This window comes from Equus caballus, chromosome 20, assembly GCF_041296265.1.
Source record: "Equus caballus isolate H_3958 breed thoroughbred chromosome 20, TB-T2T, whole genome shotgun sequence".
Classification (NCBI taxonomy): Eukaryota; Metazoa; Chordata; class Mammalia; order Perissodactyla; family Equidae; genus Equus; species Equus caballus.
In genome coordinates, this window is record NC_091703.1 from 55,884,858 (window position 1) to 55,900,823 (window position 15,966).

General features: G+C 39.2%; 1 protein-coding gene across 2 annotated transcripts in view; it reads left to right on the forward strand.

The window, feature by feature from the left end:
• The first annotated feature begins 268 nt into the window (after positions 1–268).
• HCRTR2 (hypocretin receptor 2) overlaps positions 269–15,966 on the forward strand; it is a 107,341-nt gene continuing 91,643 nt past the window's right edge. Inside the window, exon 1 of one of the 2 annotated variants that reach the window (XM_070245705.1) lies at positions 269–774. In XM_070245705.1, the coding sequence (XP_070101806.1) occupies positions 552–774 (223 nt within the window). In that variant the 5' untranslated portion in view covers positions 269–551. The remainder of the gene's footprint in view (positions 775–15,966) is intronic. The other variant, XM_070245706.1, reaches the window with a different exon arrangement.

Below are 15,966 nucleotides of genomic sequence, written 5' to 3' on the forward strand. Positions count from 1 at the left end.
GGATCTTATATCAACCGTGCACTGGCATGCTTGTCTGTGGAGACCTACGCATGTCTCTCTGTGGTCCATAGAAACTGGACGTGAGAAAGAGAGGAAAGAGTAAAAGAAAGGGAGATTTAGCCCGCAGAGAAACAGGTTAAAATAATTTTCATTACTTTTTTTTTCCCCACTTCAGCTTCAGCTCTCCCTGGGCGCGGGAGGAGGCTGTGGGCTGCGGACTCGGTGCTGGAATGAGGACTAATCGAGCTTGAGCCGAGCCAGAGGTAGCTCTTTCCTGCCGGTGTCACTGCTGCAGCTCCAGAGCCTGGCGCCTAGGTCCTCAGCTGCCTCCCTTCTCGGTGCAGAATCGCCTGCAAAGACAGCAAAGCAGCCGCAGAAGTTGCCCGGCCTCAGACTCCGGAGGCATTGGCTCGATAACTTTTCACGTCATTTTCTGCTCCGGAGCCCCTTCTCGCCTCTCCGCTCTGCCTTTCCCGCCGCACATCCCCAGTGCTCATGGGGCAGGGGAAGAGCAGCCTGCAGCACTGAGCCGAACCGGACTGGAGCCCGTGATGTCCGGCACCAAATTGGAGGACTCCCCCCCTTGTCGCAACTGGTCATCGGCTTCGGAGCTGAATGAAACTCAAGAGCCCTTTTTAAACCCCACCGACTATGACGACGAGGAATTCCTGCGGTACCTGTGGAGGGAGTACCTACACCCGAAAGAATATGAGTGGGTCCTGATCGCCGGCTACATCATCGTGTTCGTGGTGGCTCTCATTGGGAACGTCCTGGGTGAGTCTCGTCCGGGGCAGCCCTCCAGGGGGCTGTCGCGTCCCCTCCGCCCCAGGCTGCTAAGGCTCTAAAGACCCCTCCCTCCCTCTGGGATGCAAACAAAGAGGTCGCTGCTCTCGGGGTGGGGTTTTCTATTAAAAAAAAAAAAAAGTTTTCTGATTGTACAAAAGCCAGGATCCAGCCCTGGAATGGTGATTCCTTTTTCTGCAGAGAGAAGCGGGAAACCGCGTTTCTTTCGCAAGCGTCTAGGTGACAAGCGCCGAAGAGGGGCAGCGACCGGGATCTCCAGGCGGATTTTGTTGAGTGTGGGGAAATTAGTCATCCTTTTGTGTAAGGTGGCTGGGTGTTTTGGGGGCTTGGGTAGAAGTAAAGGTGGCAGAATGCAAAGCTGTTCCCTTAAAGAGCAAGGTCTCTGGGGCAGTTGAAGTCACAAAGGATTTGTGAGCTGGTAGAGTGCCCTTTGGGGAGGAGGTTAAGACTCTATCTAGAGGTGGTAATCAAAGGGCAGGGAATGGAGACAAAAGCAAAGCAGGAGGGTGCACTCACGCACTGAAGCTGAATTCAACGGGAACCATGCAGCGAGCAAGCAAGAAGGAGGGGCATCTGAGAAAAGTGCCAGGGAGATTGCAATCATTCACGCATCCATCCATTCATGCATTCATTCATTCATCCATTCGACCAATATTTTTTCCAGAGCATGCTTGTTGCCAGGCTCGGGGAATATTTAACTTTGTTTTTCTTCTTCAAAGATGAGACCAAGATTAATACTAGTCTCTATTTATCCCTGTCTAGGTTTGCATGCAAATATAGATTTCCTCACCCACTCCTCACCTCTGCACAATTTCTGAGAGCTGGGGAGGGAGTGCAGTGGTGATAGGGTGGCTGTGGGATGTGTTTATTAGGGCAGCTGGGGAATCCACTTAAAGAAAAGGAGTTTTGTCAGGGAGGGAGGACTTAACATGAATTGTGAATGGAAGAAGCGTGTACCTTGATGAATGGAGAGTGGGAGGTGTTTCAAATGCAGAGGGCAGTGTGGAGGGAATCTCTGTTGAAAATAACAAGAAGAGATGGGGGAGGCTGAGAGAAGATGCTCTTGGTTTTCAGTTATAAAAAGGGGAGAAGGTGAAGGAGGTCAGAGAGGCTGGGAGGCTTTGAAGACCAAAGAAAGAATTTGTAGCTGCAGTGGAGGATGGTAAGGAACTTACCCGGCTTTCAACACTAACCTGATTCTTACTTTCTCTCCCCAAGTGTGTCAATCTTGGTAGGAAGCATTCAAAGTAGTGTCTCACCCACTCAGCAGACAGAATAGATGGTAGGACATGATTGAGAGGCATTCTAGAAAGAGCTGGTAGAATATTATTTGATAAGAGAGATAAGAATCCTCTGAGAACTTTAGTTGGCTCTTTCTGTATTATTTTCAGACTATTTTCCTTTTGTTGATTTCTTAAAGGTATACATAAAAGGAATCTTTTAGGGATGCAAACAAGGTTATGAAGCTGGAAACACACATGATTAGGGATCTTTGTTATAAGGATAAGTCTGTTAATAATAACGCCTTTCTTGTCATCCATCCTTAGGGTTATGATTATTAAGACACATGGCCACTAGCACAGCAACATTTCACTGCATTATGCCGACACTTAATGATAAGTAAATATTGAACAAATTGAGCAAATTGAACATCTGTTGAGTGCCTACTGTGTGCCAGACCCCTTCACATACACTATCTCACTTAAACCTCAGAGTAACCCACATTTGACAGAAGAAGAAGCAAGACTTAGAGAAATGAAAGGACTTATTAAGGAACATGATTTCCATTCAATTCCATTTCTTCTGACCTCAGATCCAGAATTCTCCATTGATATTCCACTCTAGAGCTAGAAAGCATATAGAGAATGAATTCTTTGCTCCTGGTTATCTGCAAGCCTATTAAATGTGCTTCCTGTTCACCCCTGCATCTATGTCCACTGTTAATAAATTACCATGAGAGGTTAATGGCTTTGTCATTCTCTCCAACAAAAACTATCCGGAGAGGAAAATTATTGCATTGCAGTAAAAATTTGACATGGTTTGCAGGGATATGTACAAATCATAGCTATTTCTCTTTTCTAATTTTATTTCAGGCTTAATCTCTGTGATAAAGTTTGCTCCTCTTTGCTGTTATTTTATTCTGGCTTTGCACAGATTTGCGATGTATGGTCTTTATGTCCTAACTGCATAGTTTAGGGGTACATGTTTGCTAGCCTGGGGAGTGTTTTGGTCTCAAGAAGAAAACACCTCTACAGTGAGGCTACTTGTTTTCCTGTTAAGGAAGAGAGCACTGTCCACAGCCTCAAGTGCTGAAATAGCCAATTCCATTCAGTTTAAAAAGAAAGGTTTACTCAAAGCACTCTGCTCTGAAGATACTGACAGCTATTTTCCTCAGGACGAAACGACACTGAAATTCTCTCTGGCTGAACTGAAACCCATTCTTTACTGACATATTCCCTGAAAGTTGATGAGGTTTAAGTTTGACATTTAAACAAATGAGCAGTATCGTTATTCACAGAGAACTTCCTGCTCTTTGATGCCACTGTCAAGTTTGCAAAACGAATTAGATTGAGAATTGCTTTTTTGCCCCTCTGGTGTAAGTAATTTTATGCAGAGAGTGGCAGGACAAGAAATCACATTATTCATGCAAGATAACGAGGCAACATTAGGTATGAAGGTGAAATACCACAGTGTGGGCAGCAGATGCAATCACTGACCCTTCAGGTCAGTTCAGCATTTGTACTTTCTTGTAACTGACTACTTGGAAAATCTCAACGTTGTTGAACTTACAAATACAATGTAATCAGTTAGAAGTCATTTCTCCCACAATGTCCTTTTGTGAAATGATCTAACAGGATATGCTCTGAGCAGAATGACACAGTCTTGATCCTCCCCCCTCTTTTTTCTTCTCTCCACGGTTCCTCTCTCTCATTATATCCTCTCTCCACTATCAGATGTTTCTTTGCAGAGGTGGAAAGCAGTTTCTTGGGGAAAGTTGTGGCAAAAGTCATTCAAAATAAGGCAAAAATTACATGGAATTTCATGAGTGTATTTGTGTATGTACATAGATGCACTCCAATAAAAGATGAGTGCATGTCTAATTACACAATTTTAAGTCCTAGGAAGGAAGATGGGACAATGTTCTTTTGGGAAGCAGCGTTTCTTCAGTATCATCAAAATTATGCCACATATAACCTGTTCCTAAGTATGTCTTGTACTGTAACAAGTAGATGCATCCAATCATTTGGATATCCAATATCCAACCAGTACATTTTGAGCAATAACTTGTTTTTAAAATTAATGAGTGTGTGTGGGGCTCTTTGGGACACTCAAAGGAATATATTTGATGCAATTCATACTTGTTCTTTCTTGAGTGAAACTGGTTGGAGAGATGGGTTTTAGTCAGTTCAAACATTAAACAACTGGAAGAAAAGAGCAGTTCTCCACCTCTCCTGCTTCTGCATTCAACAATATCATGATATTCACCTGGAATGCTTCTATCTTCCCTGTTGTCTCCATATAAAAAATGAGGAGAACATTCAACAAATGACCTCAGTCCAGCTGTGCTTCTTGTGTGACCATTAGCAAGTTATTGAACTCTCCAAGTTTATTTTTTCCAATTGAAAATTAAGGTTGATAATGCCTGCCTGTAGAAATCTTATCAAGATATAATATATAGCTATCTTCTGTATAGTTATATATGTGTATAAATGTGTGTATATATTTATTTTTTTCTTGCCACATAGTAGACACTAAATGCCAACTTCCGTCCCTCCATTCTCACTTGAAATCTCTCCCTGATGTGGTTTGCAGCCATCTCCTGCCTCTATGGCCAGTCTGTAGCTCTTTATGGCCTCTGCTCTAGACTTTTTCTCAATTTAGTGTTTTACTAAAAGGCATTAGTAAAATGAACCTAATCTAATCATGGTGATTTTCTCTCTCTTTTTTTCAGTTTAAATTTTCCTGCACTGGGTCCCATTCATCCAGAGTTTCTGAGTTGTTAGTTGGTTGGTCTATCACTATTAAAGTTTTAAAGAGTGCATGTGCACACACGCACATGCATACACATACACGTACACTGTTAAAATGTTGATTGAACTCATTTAAAGCACACTTCCCAGTAAAGCATTTACCCAGTAACAGTTAAGCTGAATTGAGCGGGTGGGATGAGAGGAAGAACTGCAGTAGGGTTGTTTCTTACAAACCTAACGTGATTCCCCAGATATGAAAATGGCAGAGCTGCAAGTTCCGGCTACGCCGAAGCCTAAGAGACATTTCTTTTCTGCTTCTCCTAATGCCCAGTTCAGCTCTGTGGATGTTTGTAAACCCACCATTTCCTACACAAGAAGCAGAAAGAGGTTAGAGATAATACATTACTCATCTCTGCCAACATCCTGTAGAAGGCATGAACAGTGACTGCAATAGACATATTAGCCGTTATGCTTTAAACTTCAGTCTTTTTAGTTACAGAATGCCAAACTTGCTTATCTGAATAAGAATTAAACTGATGCCTCAACATCTTTACTAAAACCGTAACTACTTAGTTTTACTGGGTAAAAATAAGTCATGTTTTTGACTTGAACAGAATCTCAGTGATAACTTTCTAAGTGGCTGTCTCACAGATAACAGCAACATTTGTCATAGACAGACAATAATGAGATAATATGTACTATTGATAATTTAAATGTAATGGATTCTTCCTATAATTAAAAGAAAAATACATGAGGAAAGTGAAATAATGAAAACAATACCAATTTTCAAGAGACCAAATCTAACACTCAAATACAAATACAATAGTCCAGTTTTTAAAATTTTTATTGAACTTATTAGGGAACACATATGTATTTCATATATTTATATGAATCTCCATTATTTCATATTAGAATATATTTGCAAATCCTCATGTACTGCAGCCACGGTAGCATTGCAAAATCCCTGAATTCTCACTCAGCTCCTCAAGTTTCAGAAGTATCCACCGCTGGTGTTCTCTCACTGGTGAAAGAAGATCCTTCCGTCTTTCTTCCTGTAGCCTTCTGACATGTCCCACACCCTTAGAGATGCTGGCTCTGTTACATAATGGCTCACCGGTAAGGTCCAGTCAATGACATGTGACGGGTAAAGCTGAGGGGATTCATCTCCTGTTCCTCCTCTCACTGTAAAGGGAAATGAAGACTATTTACTGAGTACCGTATGCCAGGTCCCAGATGCTAGGCTCCACAGTGAATAGATGTATTTCATTGATGCCTCACAACAGATTTATAATGAAGAGATTAATAGCTTTGTTTCACAAATGAGAAAAATGAAATTCAGAAAGATATTTTAACTTATTCCGAAGTTCATTCAGACAGTAAGTAGCAGCAGTAGATTTCAATATGAATTTCAGGTTCCATAGCCCACCTGGGTTCCATTACTTCATCCTGTCTGTCTCCCTTCCTGCTAAGCCTGACTGAGAAACATAGAAGAAAAGAGAGTGGAAATGATGCTTAGGTGTGCCCTCTAAACGAGGGACAGAGTTGCTTTGGCAAACTGCCATGCTCTTCCTCTGCTAGACGATGGTTCTTCAGCTATAAGAATGAGCTCACTTGATAAGCTAATCAAGGTCAGGCCAGGGTCACTCTACCAGAGAAAATTTCAAGGTAAAATAGGTGCTGCCAAAAATGCTTTTGCCTGTTTAGGGGGGTGACTCATTGGATAAATGGTAGATAATTGTGGCCAAGGATTCTTTTGTCATTGAAGATGTGGTCTTTAGACACAATTTAAGATGGAGGGCCTCAACTTTTGATAACTCAGAAAATCTCAAGATCTTTCTATCTCCTCTTTCAGTTTTCAAACCTACTCATGCATTTTCTTTTTCTGACATAATTAATGTTAACCTTTAAAAAAGTTATGTTTCTATTGATTACACCGAATACGTCAATCTTTACGTCACATAATAGTGTTCCTAGAGCATATATGTCCGAAGAGGCATTACTCATCACGCCAGACATGAAATGACCTTAGACACTGACAATGGAACACTTTGAGATGCTGTTGGATGAAATACATGACATATATGACCAGTTTTTTGAACAGCTGACTCTTAGGACTGAATTTACTCATTTCACTTTTGTTCTCAATGAGAGATGACCGCTTAAGCAAGTAAATGGGTTGGATGTATATTTAAAACAGCATTTGGGACTGGCCCAGTGGCACAGTGGTTAAGTGTGCACATTCCGCTTCGGAGGCCCGGGGGTCTCCAGTTCGGATCCCGGATGCAGACCTACACATCGCTTGTCAAGCCATGCTGTGGCAGCCTTCTCACATATAAAGTAGAGGAAGATAGGCACAGATGTTAACTCAGGGCCAGTCTTCCTCAGCAAAAAGAGAAGGATTGGTGGCAGATGTTAGCTCATGGTTAATCTTCTTTAAAAAAAATTAAAAATGAAACAGCATTAAATTTCTTTCCAGTAGAACTGTTTTCTCATAAGCAAAAAACAAACTGTTCAGAATAAATATGTATTTTATTCTTAAAAATATCTTGGGATATTTCCATTGTATCTTTTTTGGTAATTTGCTTTTAATATTAAATACATATGAACAATGTTTAGTATTTATATAGTATTTGACTCTACAGAAGAGATTGTTACACGTATTGTCTCATTCATTCTCCACAAAAATCTTATGAGGTAGGTCTTATTTAGTGAAAAAGTTCAAGTATTTGAAGCGATTTTAAGTCACTTTAAAAGAAAAGTTTGAGTACATGGGAATATCAAGGGTGATGTGTCAGCTTGGCAAAAGCTTGCCAGTTTCTGGTATTCCAAGAGGCCAGGAGAAGGGATGACAACTGTCTTCGTCTGGCCTTCAGGTATGATGTCTTTGTTACCTGATTTTGTCAACATTCTAAGTACAGATGTTTATTAACCAAATTCCTGGGGAACCTGGCACAAAAGAAAATAAAAAAAGAACTCCAATCTTCTAATTTTAAATAAAAACTTACTCTTAAAGATCCTAGAATACTTGAAGTCCTTTCAATTATCACAGTCTCTTTCTGTAGACATTTGTACATGAAGAGGTTTTTTGGTCTGAATAGCCAGGCCATGCCATAGTAGCAAATAAACCCTGAATTCTCATTGGCTTAGCATTGCGAAAGTTTATTTCTTGCTTATGTAACATCTAATGTGGGTTGAAGAGTCTGTTTCATCCAATGACTCATGGCCCAGGTGTCCTCCACGTTTTATGTACAACCTCAATATGTGGCCTCTGTGGTAACCAGCCTCCAAGATGGCTCCCAATGTTTCCCCATCTCCTGGGATTCACACCCCTGTGTAGTCCCTTTTCACACCGTGCCAGAACTGGTTTGGGTAGCTAACAACATACAACAGAAATGATAGTATGTCACTTTCAGGATTACATTATAAAGGATTACAGCTTCTGCCTTGTGTTCTCACTCTCTCTCTTGCTCTTGGATTTCTTGCTCTGGAGAAAGTAAGCTGTCTTATTGTGAGTAACCCACATGGTGAGGAGCTGAAATGCCCATCCGACAGCCAGAGAGGAAAGGTGGCCTGCTAACGACACATGTATGATCTTGGAAGCAAATCCTTCAGGCAGATTGAGTCTTAATGTGACTGCAACAGCACCCCACCTACCCCAGCTTGACTGAAACTTAAAGAGAGCCTCTGGGACAGAACTGTCTAGCTAAGCTTCTCACAGATTCCTGACCCTTTAGAAGCTGTGAGATAATAAATGTTCGTTGTCTTAAGTTTTTAAATTTGGGGATAAGTTGTTATATAGCCTCTAAAGTTGTCATGGTGGGAGAAGAATGAACGTTAAAAAAATATACTGGCACTTAACTGTCTTTGCCAAAAAGCAACACGTGTCAGTCATGCTCATAATCATTTGGTTAAAACCAATCACATTGTATCAACCTAACTACAAGTGGGACTGGAAGGTGTAAGGGAATATTGTCTCTGTGACAGAAACCATAGTTAAAAGTACTTTAACTTGCATAGACTCAGAACAAGGGAATTTAGAGGAATCAAGCATTTAATTGCATAAGACTAAAATAAGCTGATCGATATATCCACTTCACATTTTTGATCTCTGCGAATAGAAGTAACGTATATATTGGGAGACTTTGTGCCAATTACTGTGCTAAGGGTCTAGAGTAAAAAGATGATAGAAACCAAGGAACCTACATTCCAGTTGAAGAAACCGACATGTTAACAGATAATATAACGTGACAAGTGCTCTGATAGATGAGTTACAGGATGTAATGAAAACACAAAGGAAGGGCACTTAGTTCCATTTGGGGGATTAGAGAAAGATCCAGGAGGAGATGATGCCCCAACTGAGTTTTAATGCATGAATTCAAGTTACGAAGGTGAAGAAAATTGGGTAAGGATGTTCTAAGCAGAGGAAACAACGTGAACAAAATCAAAGAGGCGTGAAATAGCATGGGCTATGAAGAGAATATTAAGCAATTGGGTAACTCCAGTGCAGTGAGGATGAGCAGAGTCTCCAGATGAAGCTGGAGCATTAGATAAGGGCTGGGTTACGAAAGGCCTTGTGTGCCCTCCTGAAGATCTCGGCCGGCTTTGACACTGTAGTTTAAGGGGAGCCCTTCAAAGACTTTAAGGACAGTGCCGTCATTGGTTTGCATTTTGCCCGAGAGCGGTCTGGGGGTAAAGTAAAGAATAAATCCAAAGGCAGAAAAACTCATGAAGGTTTTCATACTGAGGTTTGTGTCCTGTTTGGGGTTCATTTAATCAAGCCTATTTTAATGAAAAAAATAAATAGTAAAAGACATAATCAAAATTTTCTAGATAATTACTTCTAGGAGGCTTCTACGTGCTGAATGAGGAAGGAAAGGAGAAAGTGAAAAAGAAAGAAAGAAAGAGAGGGAAAAAGAAGACTAAAGGAAGGGAAAAACTGTTGCTATTTTTGCTTTGCTGAATATTTAAATTTGAGAAGTAATTTCTCTTTAAGATAATTTTGTACATTTCTTTCCTGAAAGATGTATTTATAAATCTTGCAAGTCATAGGTCTATCAATATTTTTAAATAGTCTATAAACTTTTTCATTAAAATCATTTTTGTACTAACTTATTTGGGCGGTTCCAATGGGTCTCTATACTCCTAGCCATCCATCATTTTGACCTTTAGATCACTCACACTGAAACTCAAAAGCTTAAAAATTTGAGATCTGATAAAAATTTTTCATATTTTGAAACTAAGTCCCCAATTTTCACTCCAAATTACTTGAAACTTTCTAAATATGCTCTAATGGGCTCTAAATATGTTCATTTGAAAATTTATCTTAAATGGCATTTTTATCATTCAAATAATCAATGAAGATATTACATTGATGCTAGGTCAGCCCTCAGAGAATTACAAGGAACATTTCCCTACTACAAGTTGACATAGTAAGACTTCAAAATTTCTAAAACTTGGTTAGTTTAAAAACTTCTATTTTCTATTCCTGGCTTGCAATGGGAATATGGCAGTGATTAAAAATTGTAATATCCTTTTCTAGATTTTCAGAGAGTTTCTAATTCCTACTAGGTGACTCTAAAATGAATTTATAAAGTACATAATTTACAACCTTGTGGAAGCTTGATTTGATCACTACATTGCTAGAAATGGGGTCAGAAAGCCACTGTGTATAATACTTTATTTCATCAATTCAGAGTGAATTTGATGAGTCATTCACTTCAGTAGAGAAGTATATTGCTTATAAATATCATTTTGAAGCCACTTTGTCTTTCTTAAAATGTGCAGATTGTGCTAAACTTTCTGGAACAGAAATAGCGAAGTATGGTTAGGTGCTTAAGAAACCATTTTGTCACTGGGTGAAACTGAGTCAACTTTTCATTATGAAAAATAGCTAAAAACTTAATCTCTCCAGTTAGAATACTTAATATAAAAGTTCCCCAAGTTTAGGAAGCTCAAAAACAAATACGTCAACAAATCTCACCAGCTGAGACAGGAAAAGAACTTCACAATTATCGGGACATTTATGTGCTTGGGCTTGATTTATAGTTGAGACACGGGAAGCCTAGAAAGACCTCGTTCTTTGAAGTCATCAGAGATGATGATGGTGACTCACAGATTCCTGAAAGTCAATGAGATTACCTTAGTTTATAAATGTATGTGTTTTTCCCCCCAGGCATAATGAACTTTGCAACTTGTCACTGATAGGAAGCCAAACTATCTCAGTGGAAAAGGGGAAAATAAGAATTTAAGAACTTAGAGGGCCGGCCTGGTGGTGCAGCGGTTAAGTGCACACGTTCCGCTTCGGCGGCCTGGGGTTCGCAGGTTAGGATCCCAGGTGCGGACATGGCACCACTCAGCGAGCCATGCTGTGGCAGGCGTCCCACATATAAAAAAGTAGAGGAAGATGGGCATGGATGTTAGCTCAGGGCCAGGCTTCCTCAGCAAAAAGAGGGCAGCAGATGTTAGCTCAGGGCTAATCTTCCTCAAAAAAAAAAAAAAAATTAAGAACTTAAAAACATCAGTGAAAACATGTGCACACGTACATACACATACACACACACACACACGTTTTGGGGATTGTATTATATGATTAATATGATTCTAATACACTCCAGTTTTCTCAAGCAGCATTAAGAAGCTACCTTCCAAACTTTAAAAATGCCAAAAACTGGATATAAGGCATTGACTTTTCCAAAATCGGGAGATATTTTCAACTATTCCCTAGGTAAATAAACTAACCTTCAGGGAAGCGAAAAAGAGAAATACACTAGAGATGAGTCAGTCTTTGAATTAACGTTCATGTAAGAAGGAGCCTCCTTGGGTGATTATCATTGTAGCATAATTTCTTTTCTTTGAACAAACAATATATTCCTGCTTTACAGCCTTCACAATTTCTAACCCCGTCTGACCCTCTCATGGGTGGCTCTTGTTCAGCCCACGTCATATCTTCAAGGATGGTTTCTAAGAAGGCCCCGTGTGAATTACTACCCCCTTTATGTGCTATGATAACCATGCCATTTTATTTTTGTCCTACAACTTACTACTATTGAAATTATATTGTTGGTTTGCTTGTTAATTTTTCTGTTGTTTCCCTTCAGTAACATGCAAATTGCGTGAGAGTAGTTTCTTTATTTTTCTTTTTTGCAGGCGCTTCCTCAGTGCCAGGCATACAGCAATTTTTTGCTACCAAATGAATTAAAGTCTTAGACTTCCACCAGGAGGAAGCCTTTAGATAGATATACATTTTAAAATTGGGTATTGTACGCTTTAAATTTCTTCTGTATAAAAATTTAAAATAAAACCTCAATAATTTGAATTATGTCTGTGATAATTTTGATTAGTATCTTAAGGAACGCACACAATCAAATAAGTGGGAGACCATTTGGAAAATCTCTCCCTAGCACTGAGATCCACTTGACGTTACCATGAAGCTATTTTGTTCTTCTCATGGAACATAAATGGAACTTACAAACTGTGGCAGGTTTTTGTTTTTGTTTTTCTCAAGGAAGTTACACTAAGATCCTTCCAAATAATATACCATATTTCTGCAATAACTGAGGAGAGGACATAATGTGCAAAAATTACTTATGCCCTCTTTCTGTCAAAGTATTGCCTAGTTACTTTTCACGTCTTTATAAAAGTTGGAGGAAACATTTGACCATTCGTGTCCCAGATGAGATAAGAGAGCTGAGAGTGAATGTTCCCATGACTCCATACTTTCTGCAATAAAAAGTGTCAAACATAGCCCCGTCTGAGCCCTGGATGTTTCAGGAATGCCCACAGAGTCTCAGCCTTAGGAATCCTTTGTCATGCTCCCCCATCACCAGTGATTAATGCCAATTCTGTTACACTAGACTGTGCAGACACTTGAAAAAATCGTAATTTCAGGAGGAGCTCAAGAGCAATGTTGGTAATAGCTGGATAGTTCTAGATACTTCACTTAATGAGGAATAAGAGAAACAACAAACTCTTTTGACCAAATCTTTCAGTTTCCTTACATATCAGTGAAATTTAAAAATTTTTTTTAACCTTTTCTTTTTTTTTTAATTTTTACTTTTTTTGGATGTACATCATATTTCAAATTCTGGATACATTATATCATGTTCACCACCGAACACTAATTATAGTGCATCCCCTCACATGTGACCCTAATCAGCCCTTTTGCCCTCCCCCCTCCCCCTTTCCCCAATGGTAACCACCAGTCCAATCTCCAATGCTATGTTGTTTTTTTTTTTTCTGTCGTTTTTATCTTCTACTTATGAGTGAGATCATGTGGTATTTGACTTTCTCCCTCTGACTTATTTCACTCAGCATAATACCCTCAAGGTCCATCCATGTTGTCACAAACGGCCAGATTTCGTCATTTCTTATGGCTGAGTAGTAGTCCATCGTGTATAAATACCACATCTTATCCATTTGTCTCTTGATGGGCACCTAGGTTGCTTCCAAGTCTTGGCTGTTGTGTATAATGCCGCAATGAACATAGGGGTGCAAGTATCTTTATGCCTTTGTGTTTTCAAGTTCTTTGGATAAATACCCAGCAGGGGAATAGCTGGATCATATGGTAGATCTATCCTTAATTTTCTGAGGATACTCCAAACTGCTTTCCATAGTGGCTGCACCAGTTTGCACTGCCACCAGCAGTGAACAAGGGTTCCCTTCTCTCCACATCCTCTCCAACATTTGTTGTTTCCTGTCTTGTTAATTATAGCCATTCTGACCGGAGTGAGGTGATACCTCATTGGAGTTTTGATTTGCATTTCCCTGATAGCTAACGATGTTGAGCATCTTTTCATATGCCTGTTGGCCATCTGTATATCTTTTTTGGAGAAATCTCTGTTCAGATCTTTTGCCCATTTTCTAATTGGATTGTTGGTTTTTTTGTTGTTGAGCTGTATGAGTTCTTTGTATATTTTGGATATTAACCCCTTATCTGATATGTGGTTTGCAAATATGTTCTCCCAATTGTTAGGTTGTCTTTTCGTTTTGTTGATGGTTTCCTTTGCTGTGCAGAAACTTTTTAGTTTGATGTAGTCCCATTTGTTCATTTTTTCTTTTGTTTCCCTTGCCCAGTCAGACATGGGACTTGAAAATATGCTGCTCAGACCAATGTCATAGAGCGTACTGCCTATGTTTTCTTCCAGAAGTCTCATGGTTTCGGGTCTTACATTCAAGTCTTTAATCCATTTTGAGTTGATTTTTTGTGCATGGTGTAAGAGAATGGTCTACTTTCATTCTTTTGCATGTGGCTGTCCAGTTTTCCCAACATCTGTTATTGAAGAGACTCTCCTTTCTCCATCGTATGCTCTTGGCTCCCTTGTCGAATATTAACTGTCCATAAATGTGTGGGTTTACTTCTGGCCTCTCATTTTGTTCCATTGATCTGTATGTCTGTTTTTGTGCCAGTCTCATGCTGTTTTGGTTACTATGTCTTTGTAGTATAATTTGAAATCGGGGAGTGTGATACCTCCAGCTTTGTTCTTTTTTCTCAGGAATCCTTTGGCTATTTGGGGTCTTTTGTTGTTCCATATAAACTTTAGAATTCTTTGTTCTATTTCCGTAAAAAATGTTGTTGGAACTTTGATAGGGATTGCGTTGAATCTATAGATTGCTTTAGGAAGTATGGACATTTTGACAATGTTAATTCTTCCAATCCAAGAGCACGGAATATCTTTCCATTTCTTTGTGTCTTCTTCGATTTCTTTCAACAATGCTTTGTAGTTTTTGGTGTACAGATCTTTCATCTCTTTCGCTAAGTTTAGTCCTAGGTATTTTATTCTTTTTGTTGCAATTGTAAATGGGATTGTATCCTTAATTTCTCTTTCTGCTACTTCGTTGTTAGTGTATAGAAATGCAACCGATTTTTGTACATTGATTTTGTATCCCGCAACTTGACTGTATTCCTTTATTATTTCTAAAAGTTTTTTAGTGGACTCTTTAGGGTTTTCTAGATATAAAATCATGTCGTCTGCAAAGAGTGACAGTTTCACTTCTTCTTTTCCAGTATGGATCCCTTTTATTTCTTTTTCTTGCCTGATTGATCTGGCTCAGACTTCCAATACTATGTTAAATAAGAGTGGTGACAGTGGGCATCCTTGTCTGGTTCCTGTTCTTAGAGGGATAGCTTTCAGCTTTTCTCCACTGAGAATGATATTTGCTGTCGGTTTGTCATATATGGCCTTTATTATGTTGAGGTATTTTCCTTCTATACCCATTTTACTTAGAGTTTTTATCATAAATGGATGCTGTATCTTGTCAAATGCTTTCTCTGCATCTATTGAGATGATCATGTGATTTTTATTCTTCATTTTGTTAATGTGGTGTATCACGCTGATAGATTTGCAGATGTTGAAGCATCCCTGCATCCCCGGAATGAAACCCACTTGATCATGATGTATGATCTTTTTAATGTATTGTCGTATTCGATTTGCTAGTATTTTGTTGATGATTTTTGCATCAATGTTCATCAGTGATATTGGCCTGTAATTTTCTTTTTTTGTGTTGTCCTTGTCTGGTTTTGGTATCAGGATAATGTTTGCTTCGTAGAAGAAGTTAGGAAGCCTCCCCTCCTCTTCAATTTTTTGGAAGAGTTTGAGAAGGATAGGTATTAAGTCTTCTTTGAATGTTTGGTAGAATTCACCAGGGAAGCCATCTGGTCCTGGACTTTTATTTTTTGGGAGGTTTCTAATTGCTGTTTCGATCTCCTTACTGGTGATCGGTCTATTCAAATTTTCTACATCTTCTTGGTCCAGTTTTGGAAGGTTTTATGTTTCTAATAATTTATCCATTTCTTCTAGATTATCCAATTTGTTGGCGTATAGCTTTTCATAGTATTCTCTTATTATCTTTTGTATTTCTGAGGTGTCCGTTGTAATCTCTCCTCTTTCATTTCTGATTTTATTTATTTGAGCCTTCTCTCTTTTTTTCTTGGTGAGTCTAGCTAAGGGTTTGTCACTTTTGTTTACCTTTTCGAAGAACCAGCTCTTGGTTTCATTAATTTTTTCTATCTTTTTTTAGTCTCTATTTCATTTATTTCTGCTCTGATTTTTATTATTTCCTTCCTTCTGCTGATTTTGGGCTTTGTTTGTTGTTCTTTTTCCAGTACCTTTAGGTGCACTTTTAGATTGTCTATTTGGGATTTTTCTTCTTTGTTGAGGTAGGCCTGAATTGCTATAAACTTCCCTTGTAGAAC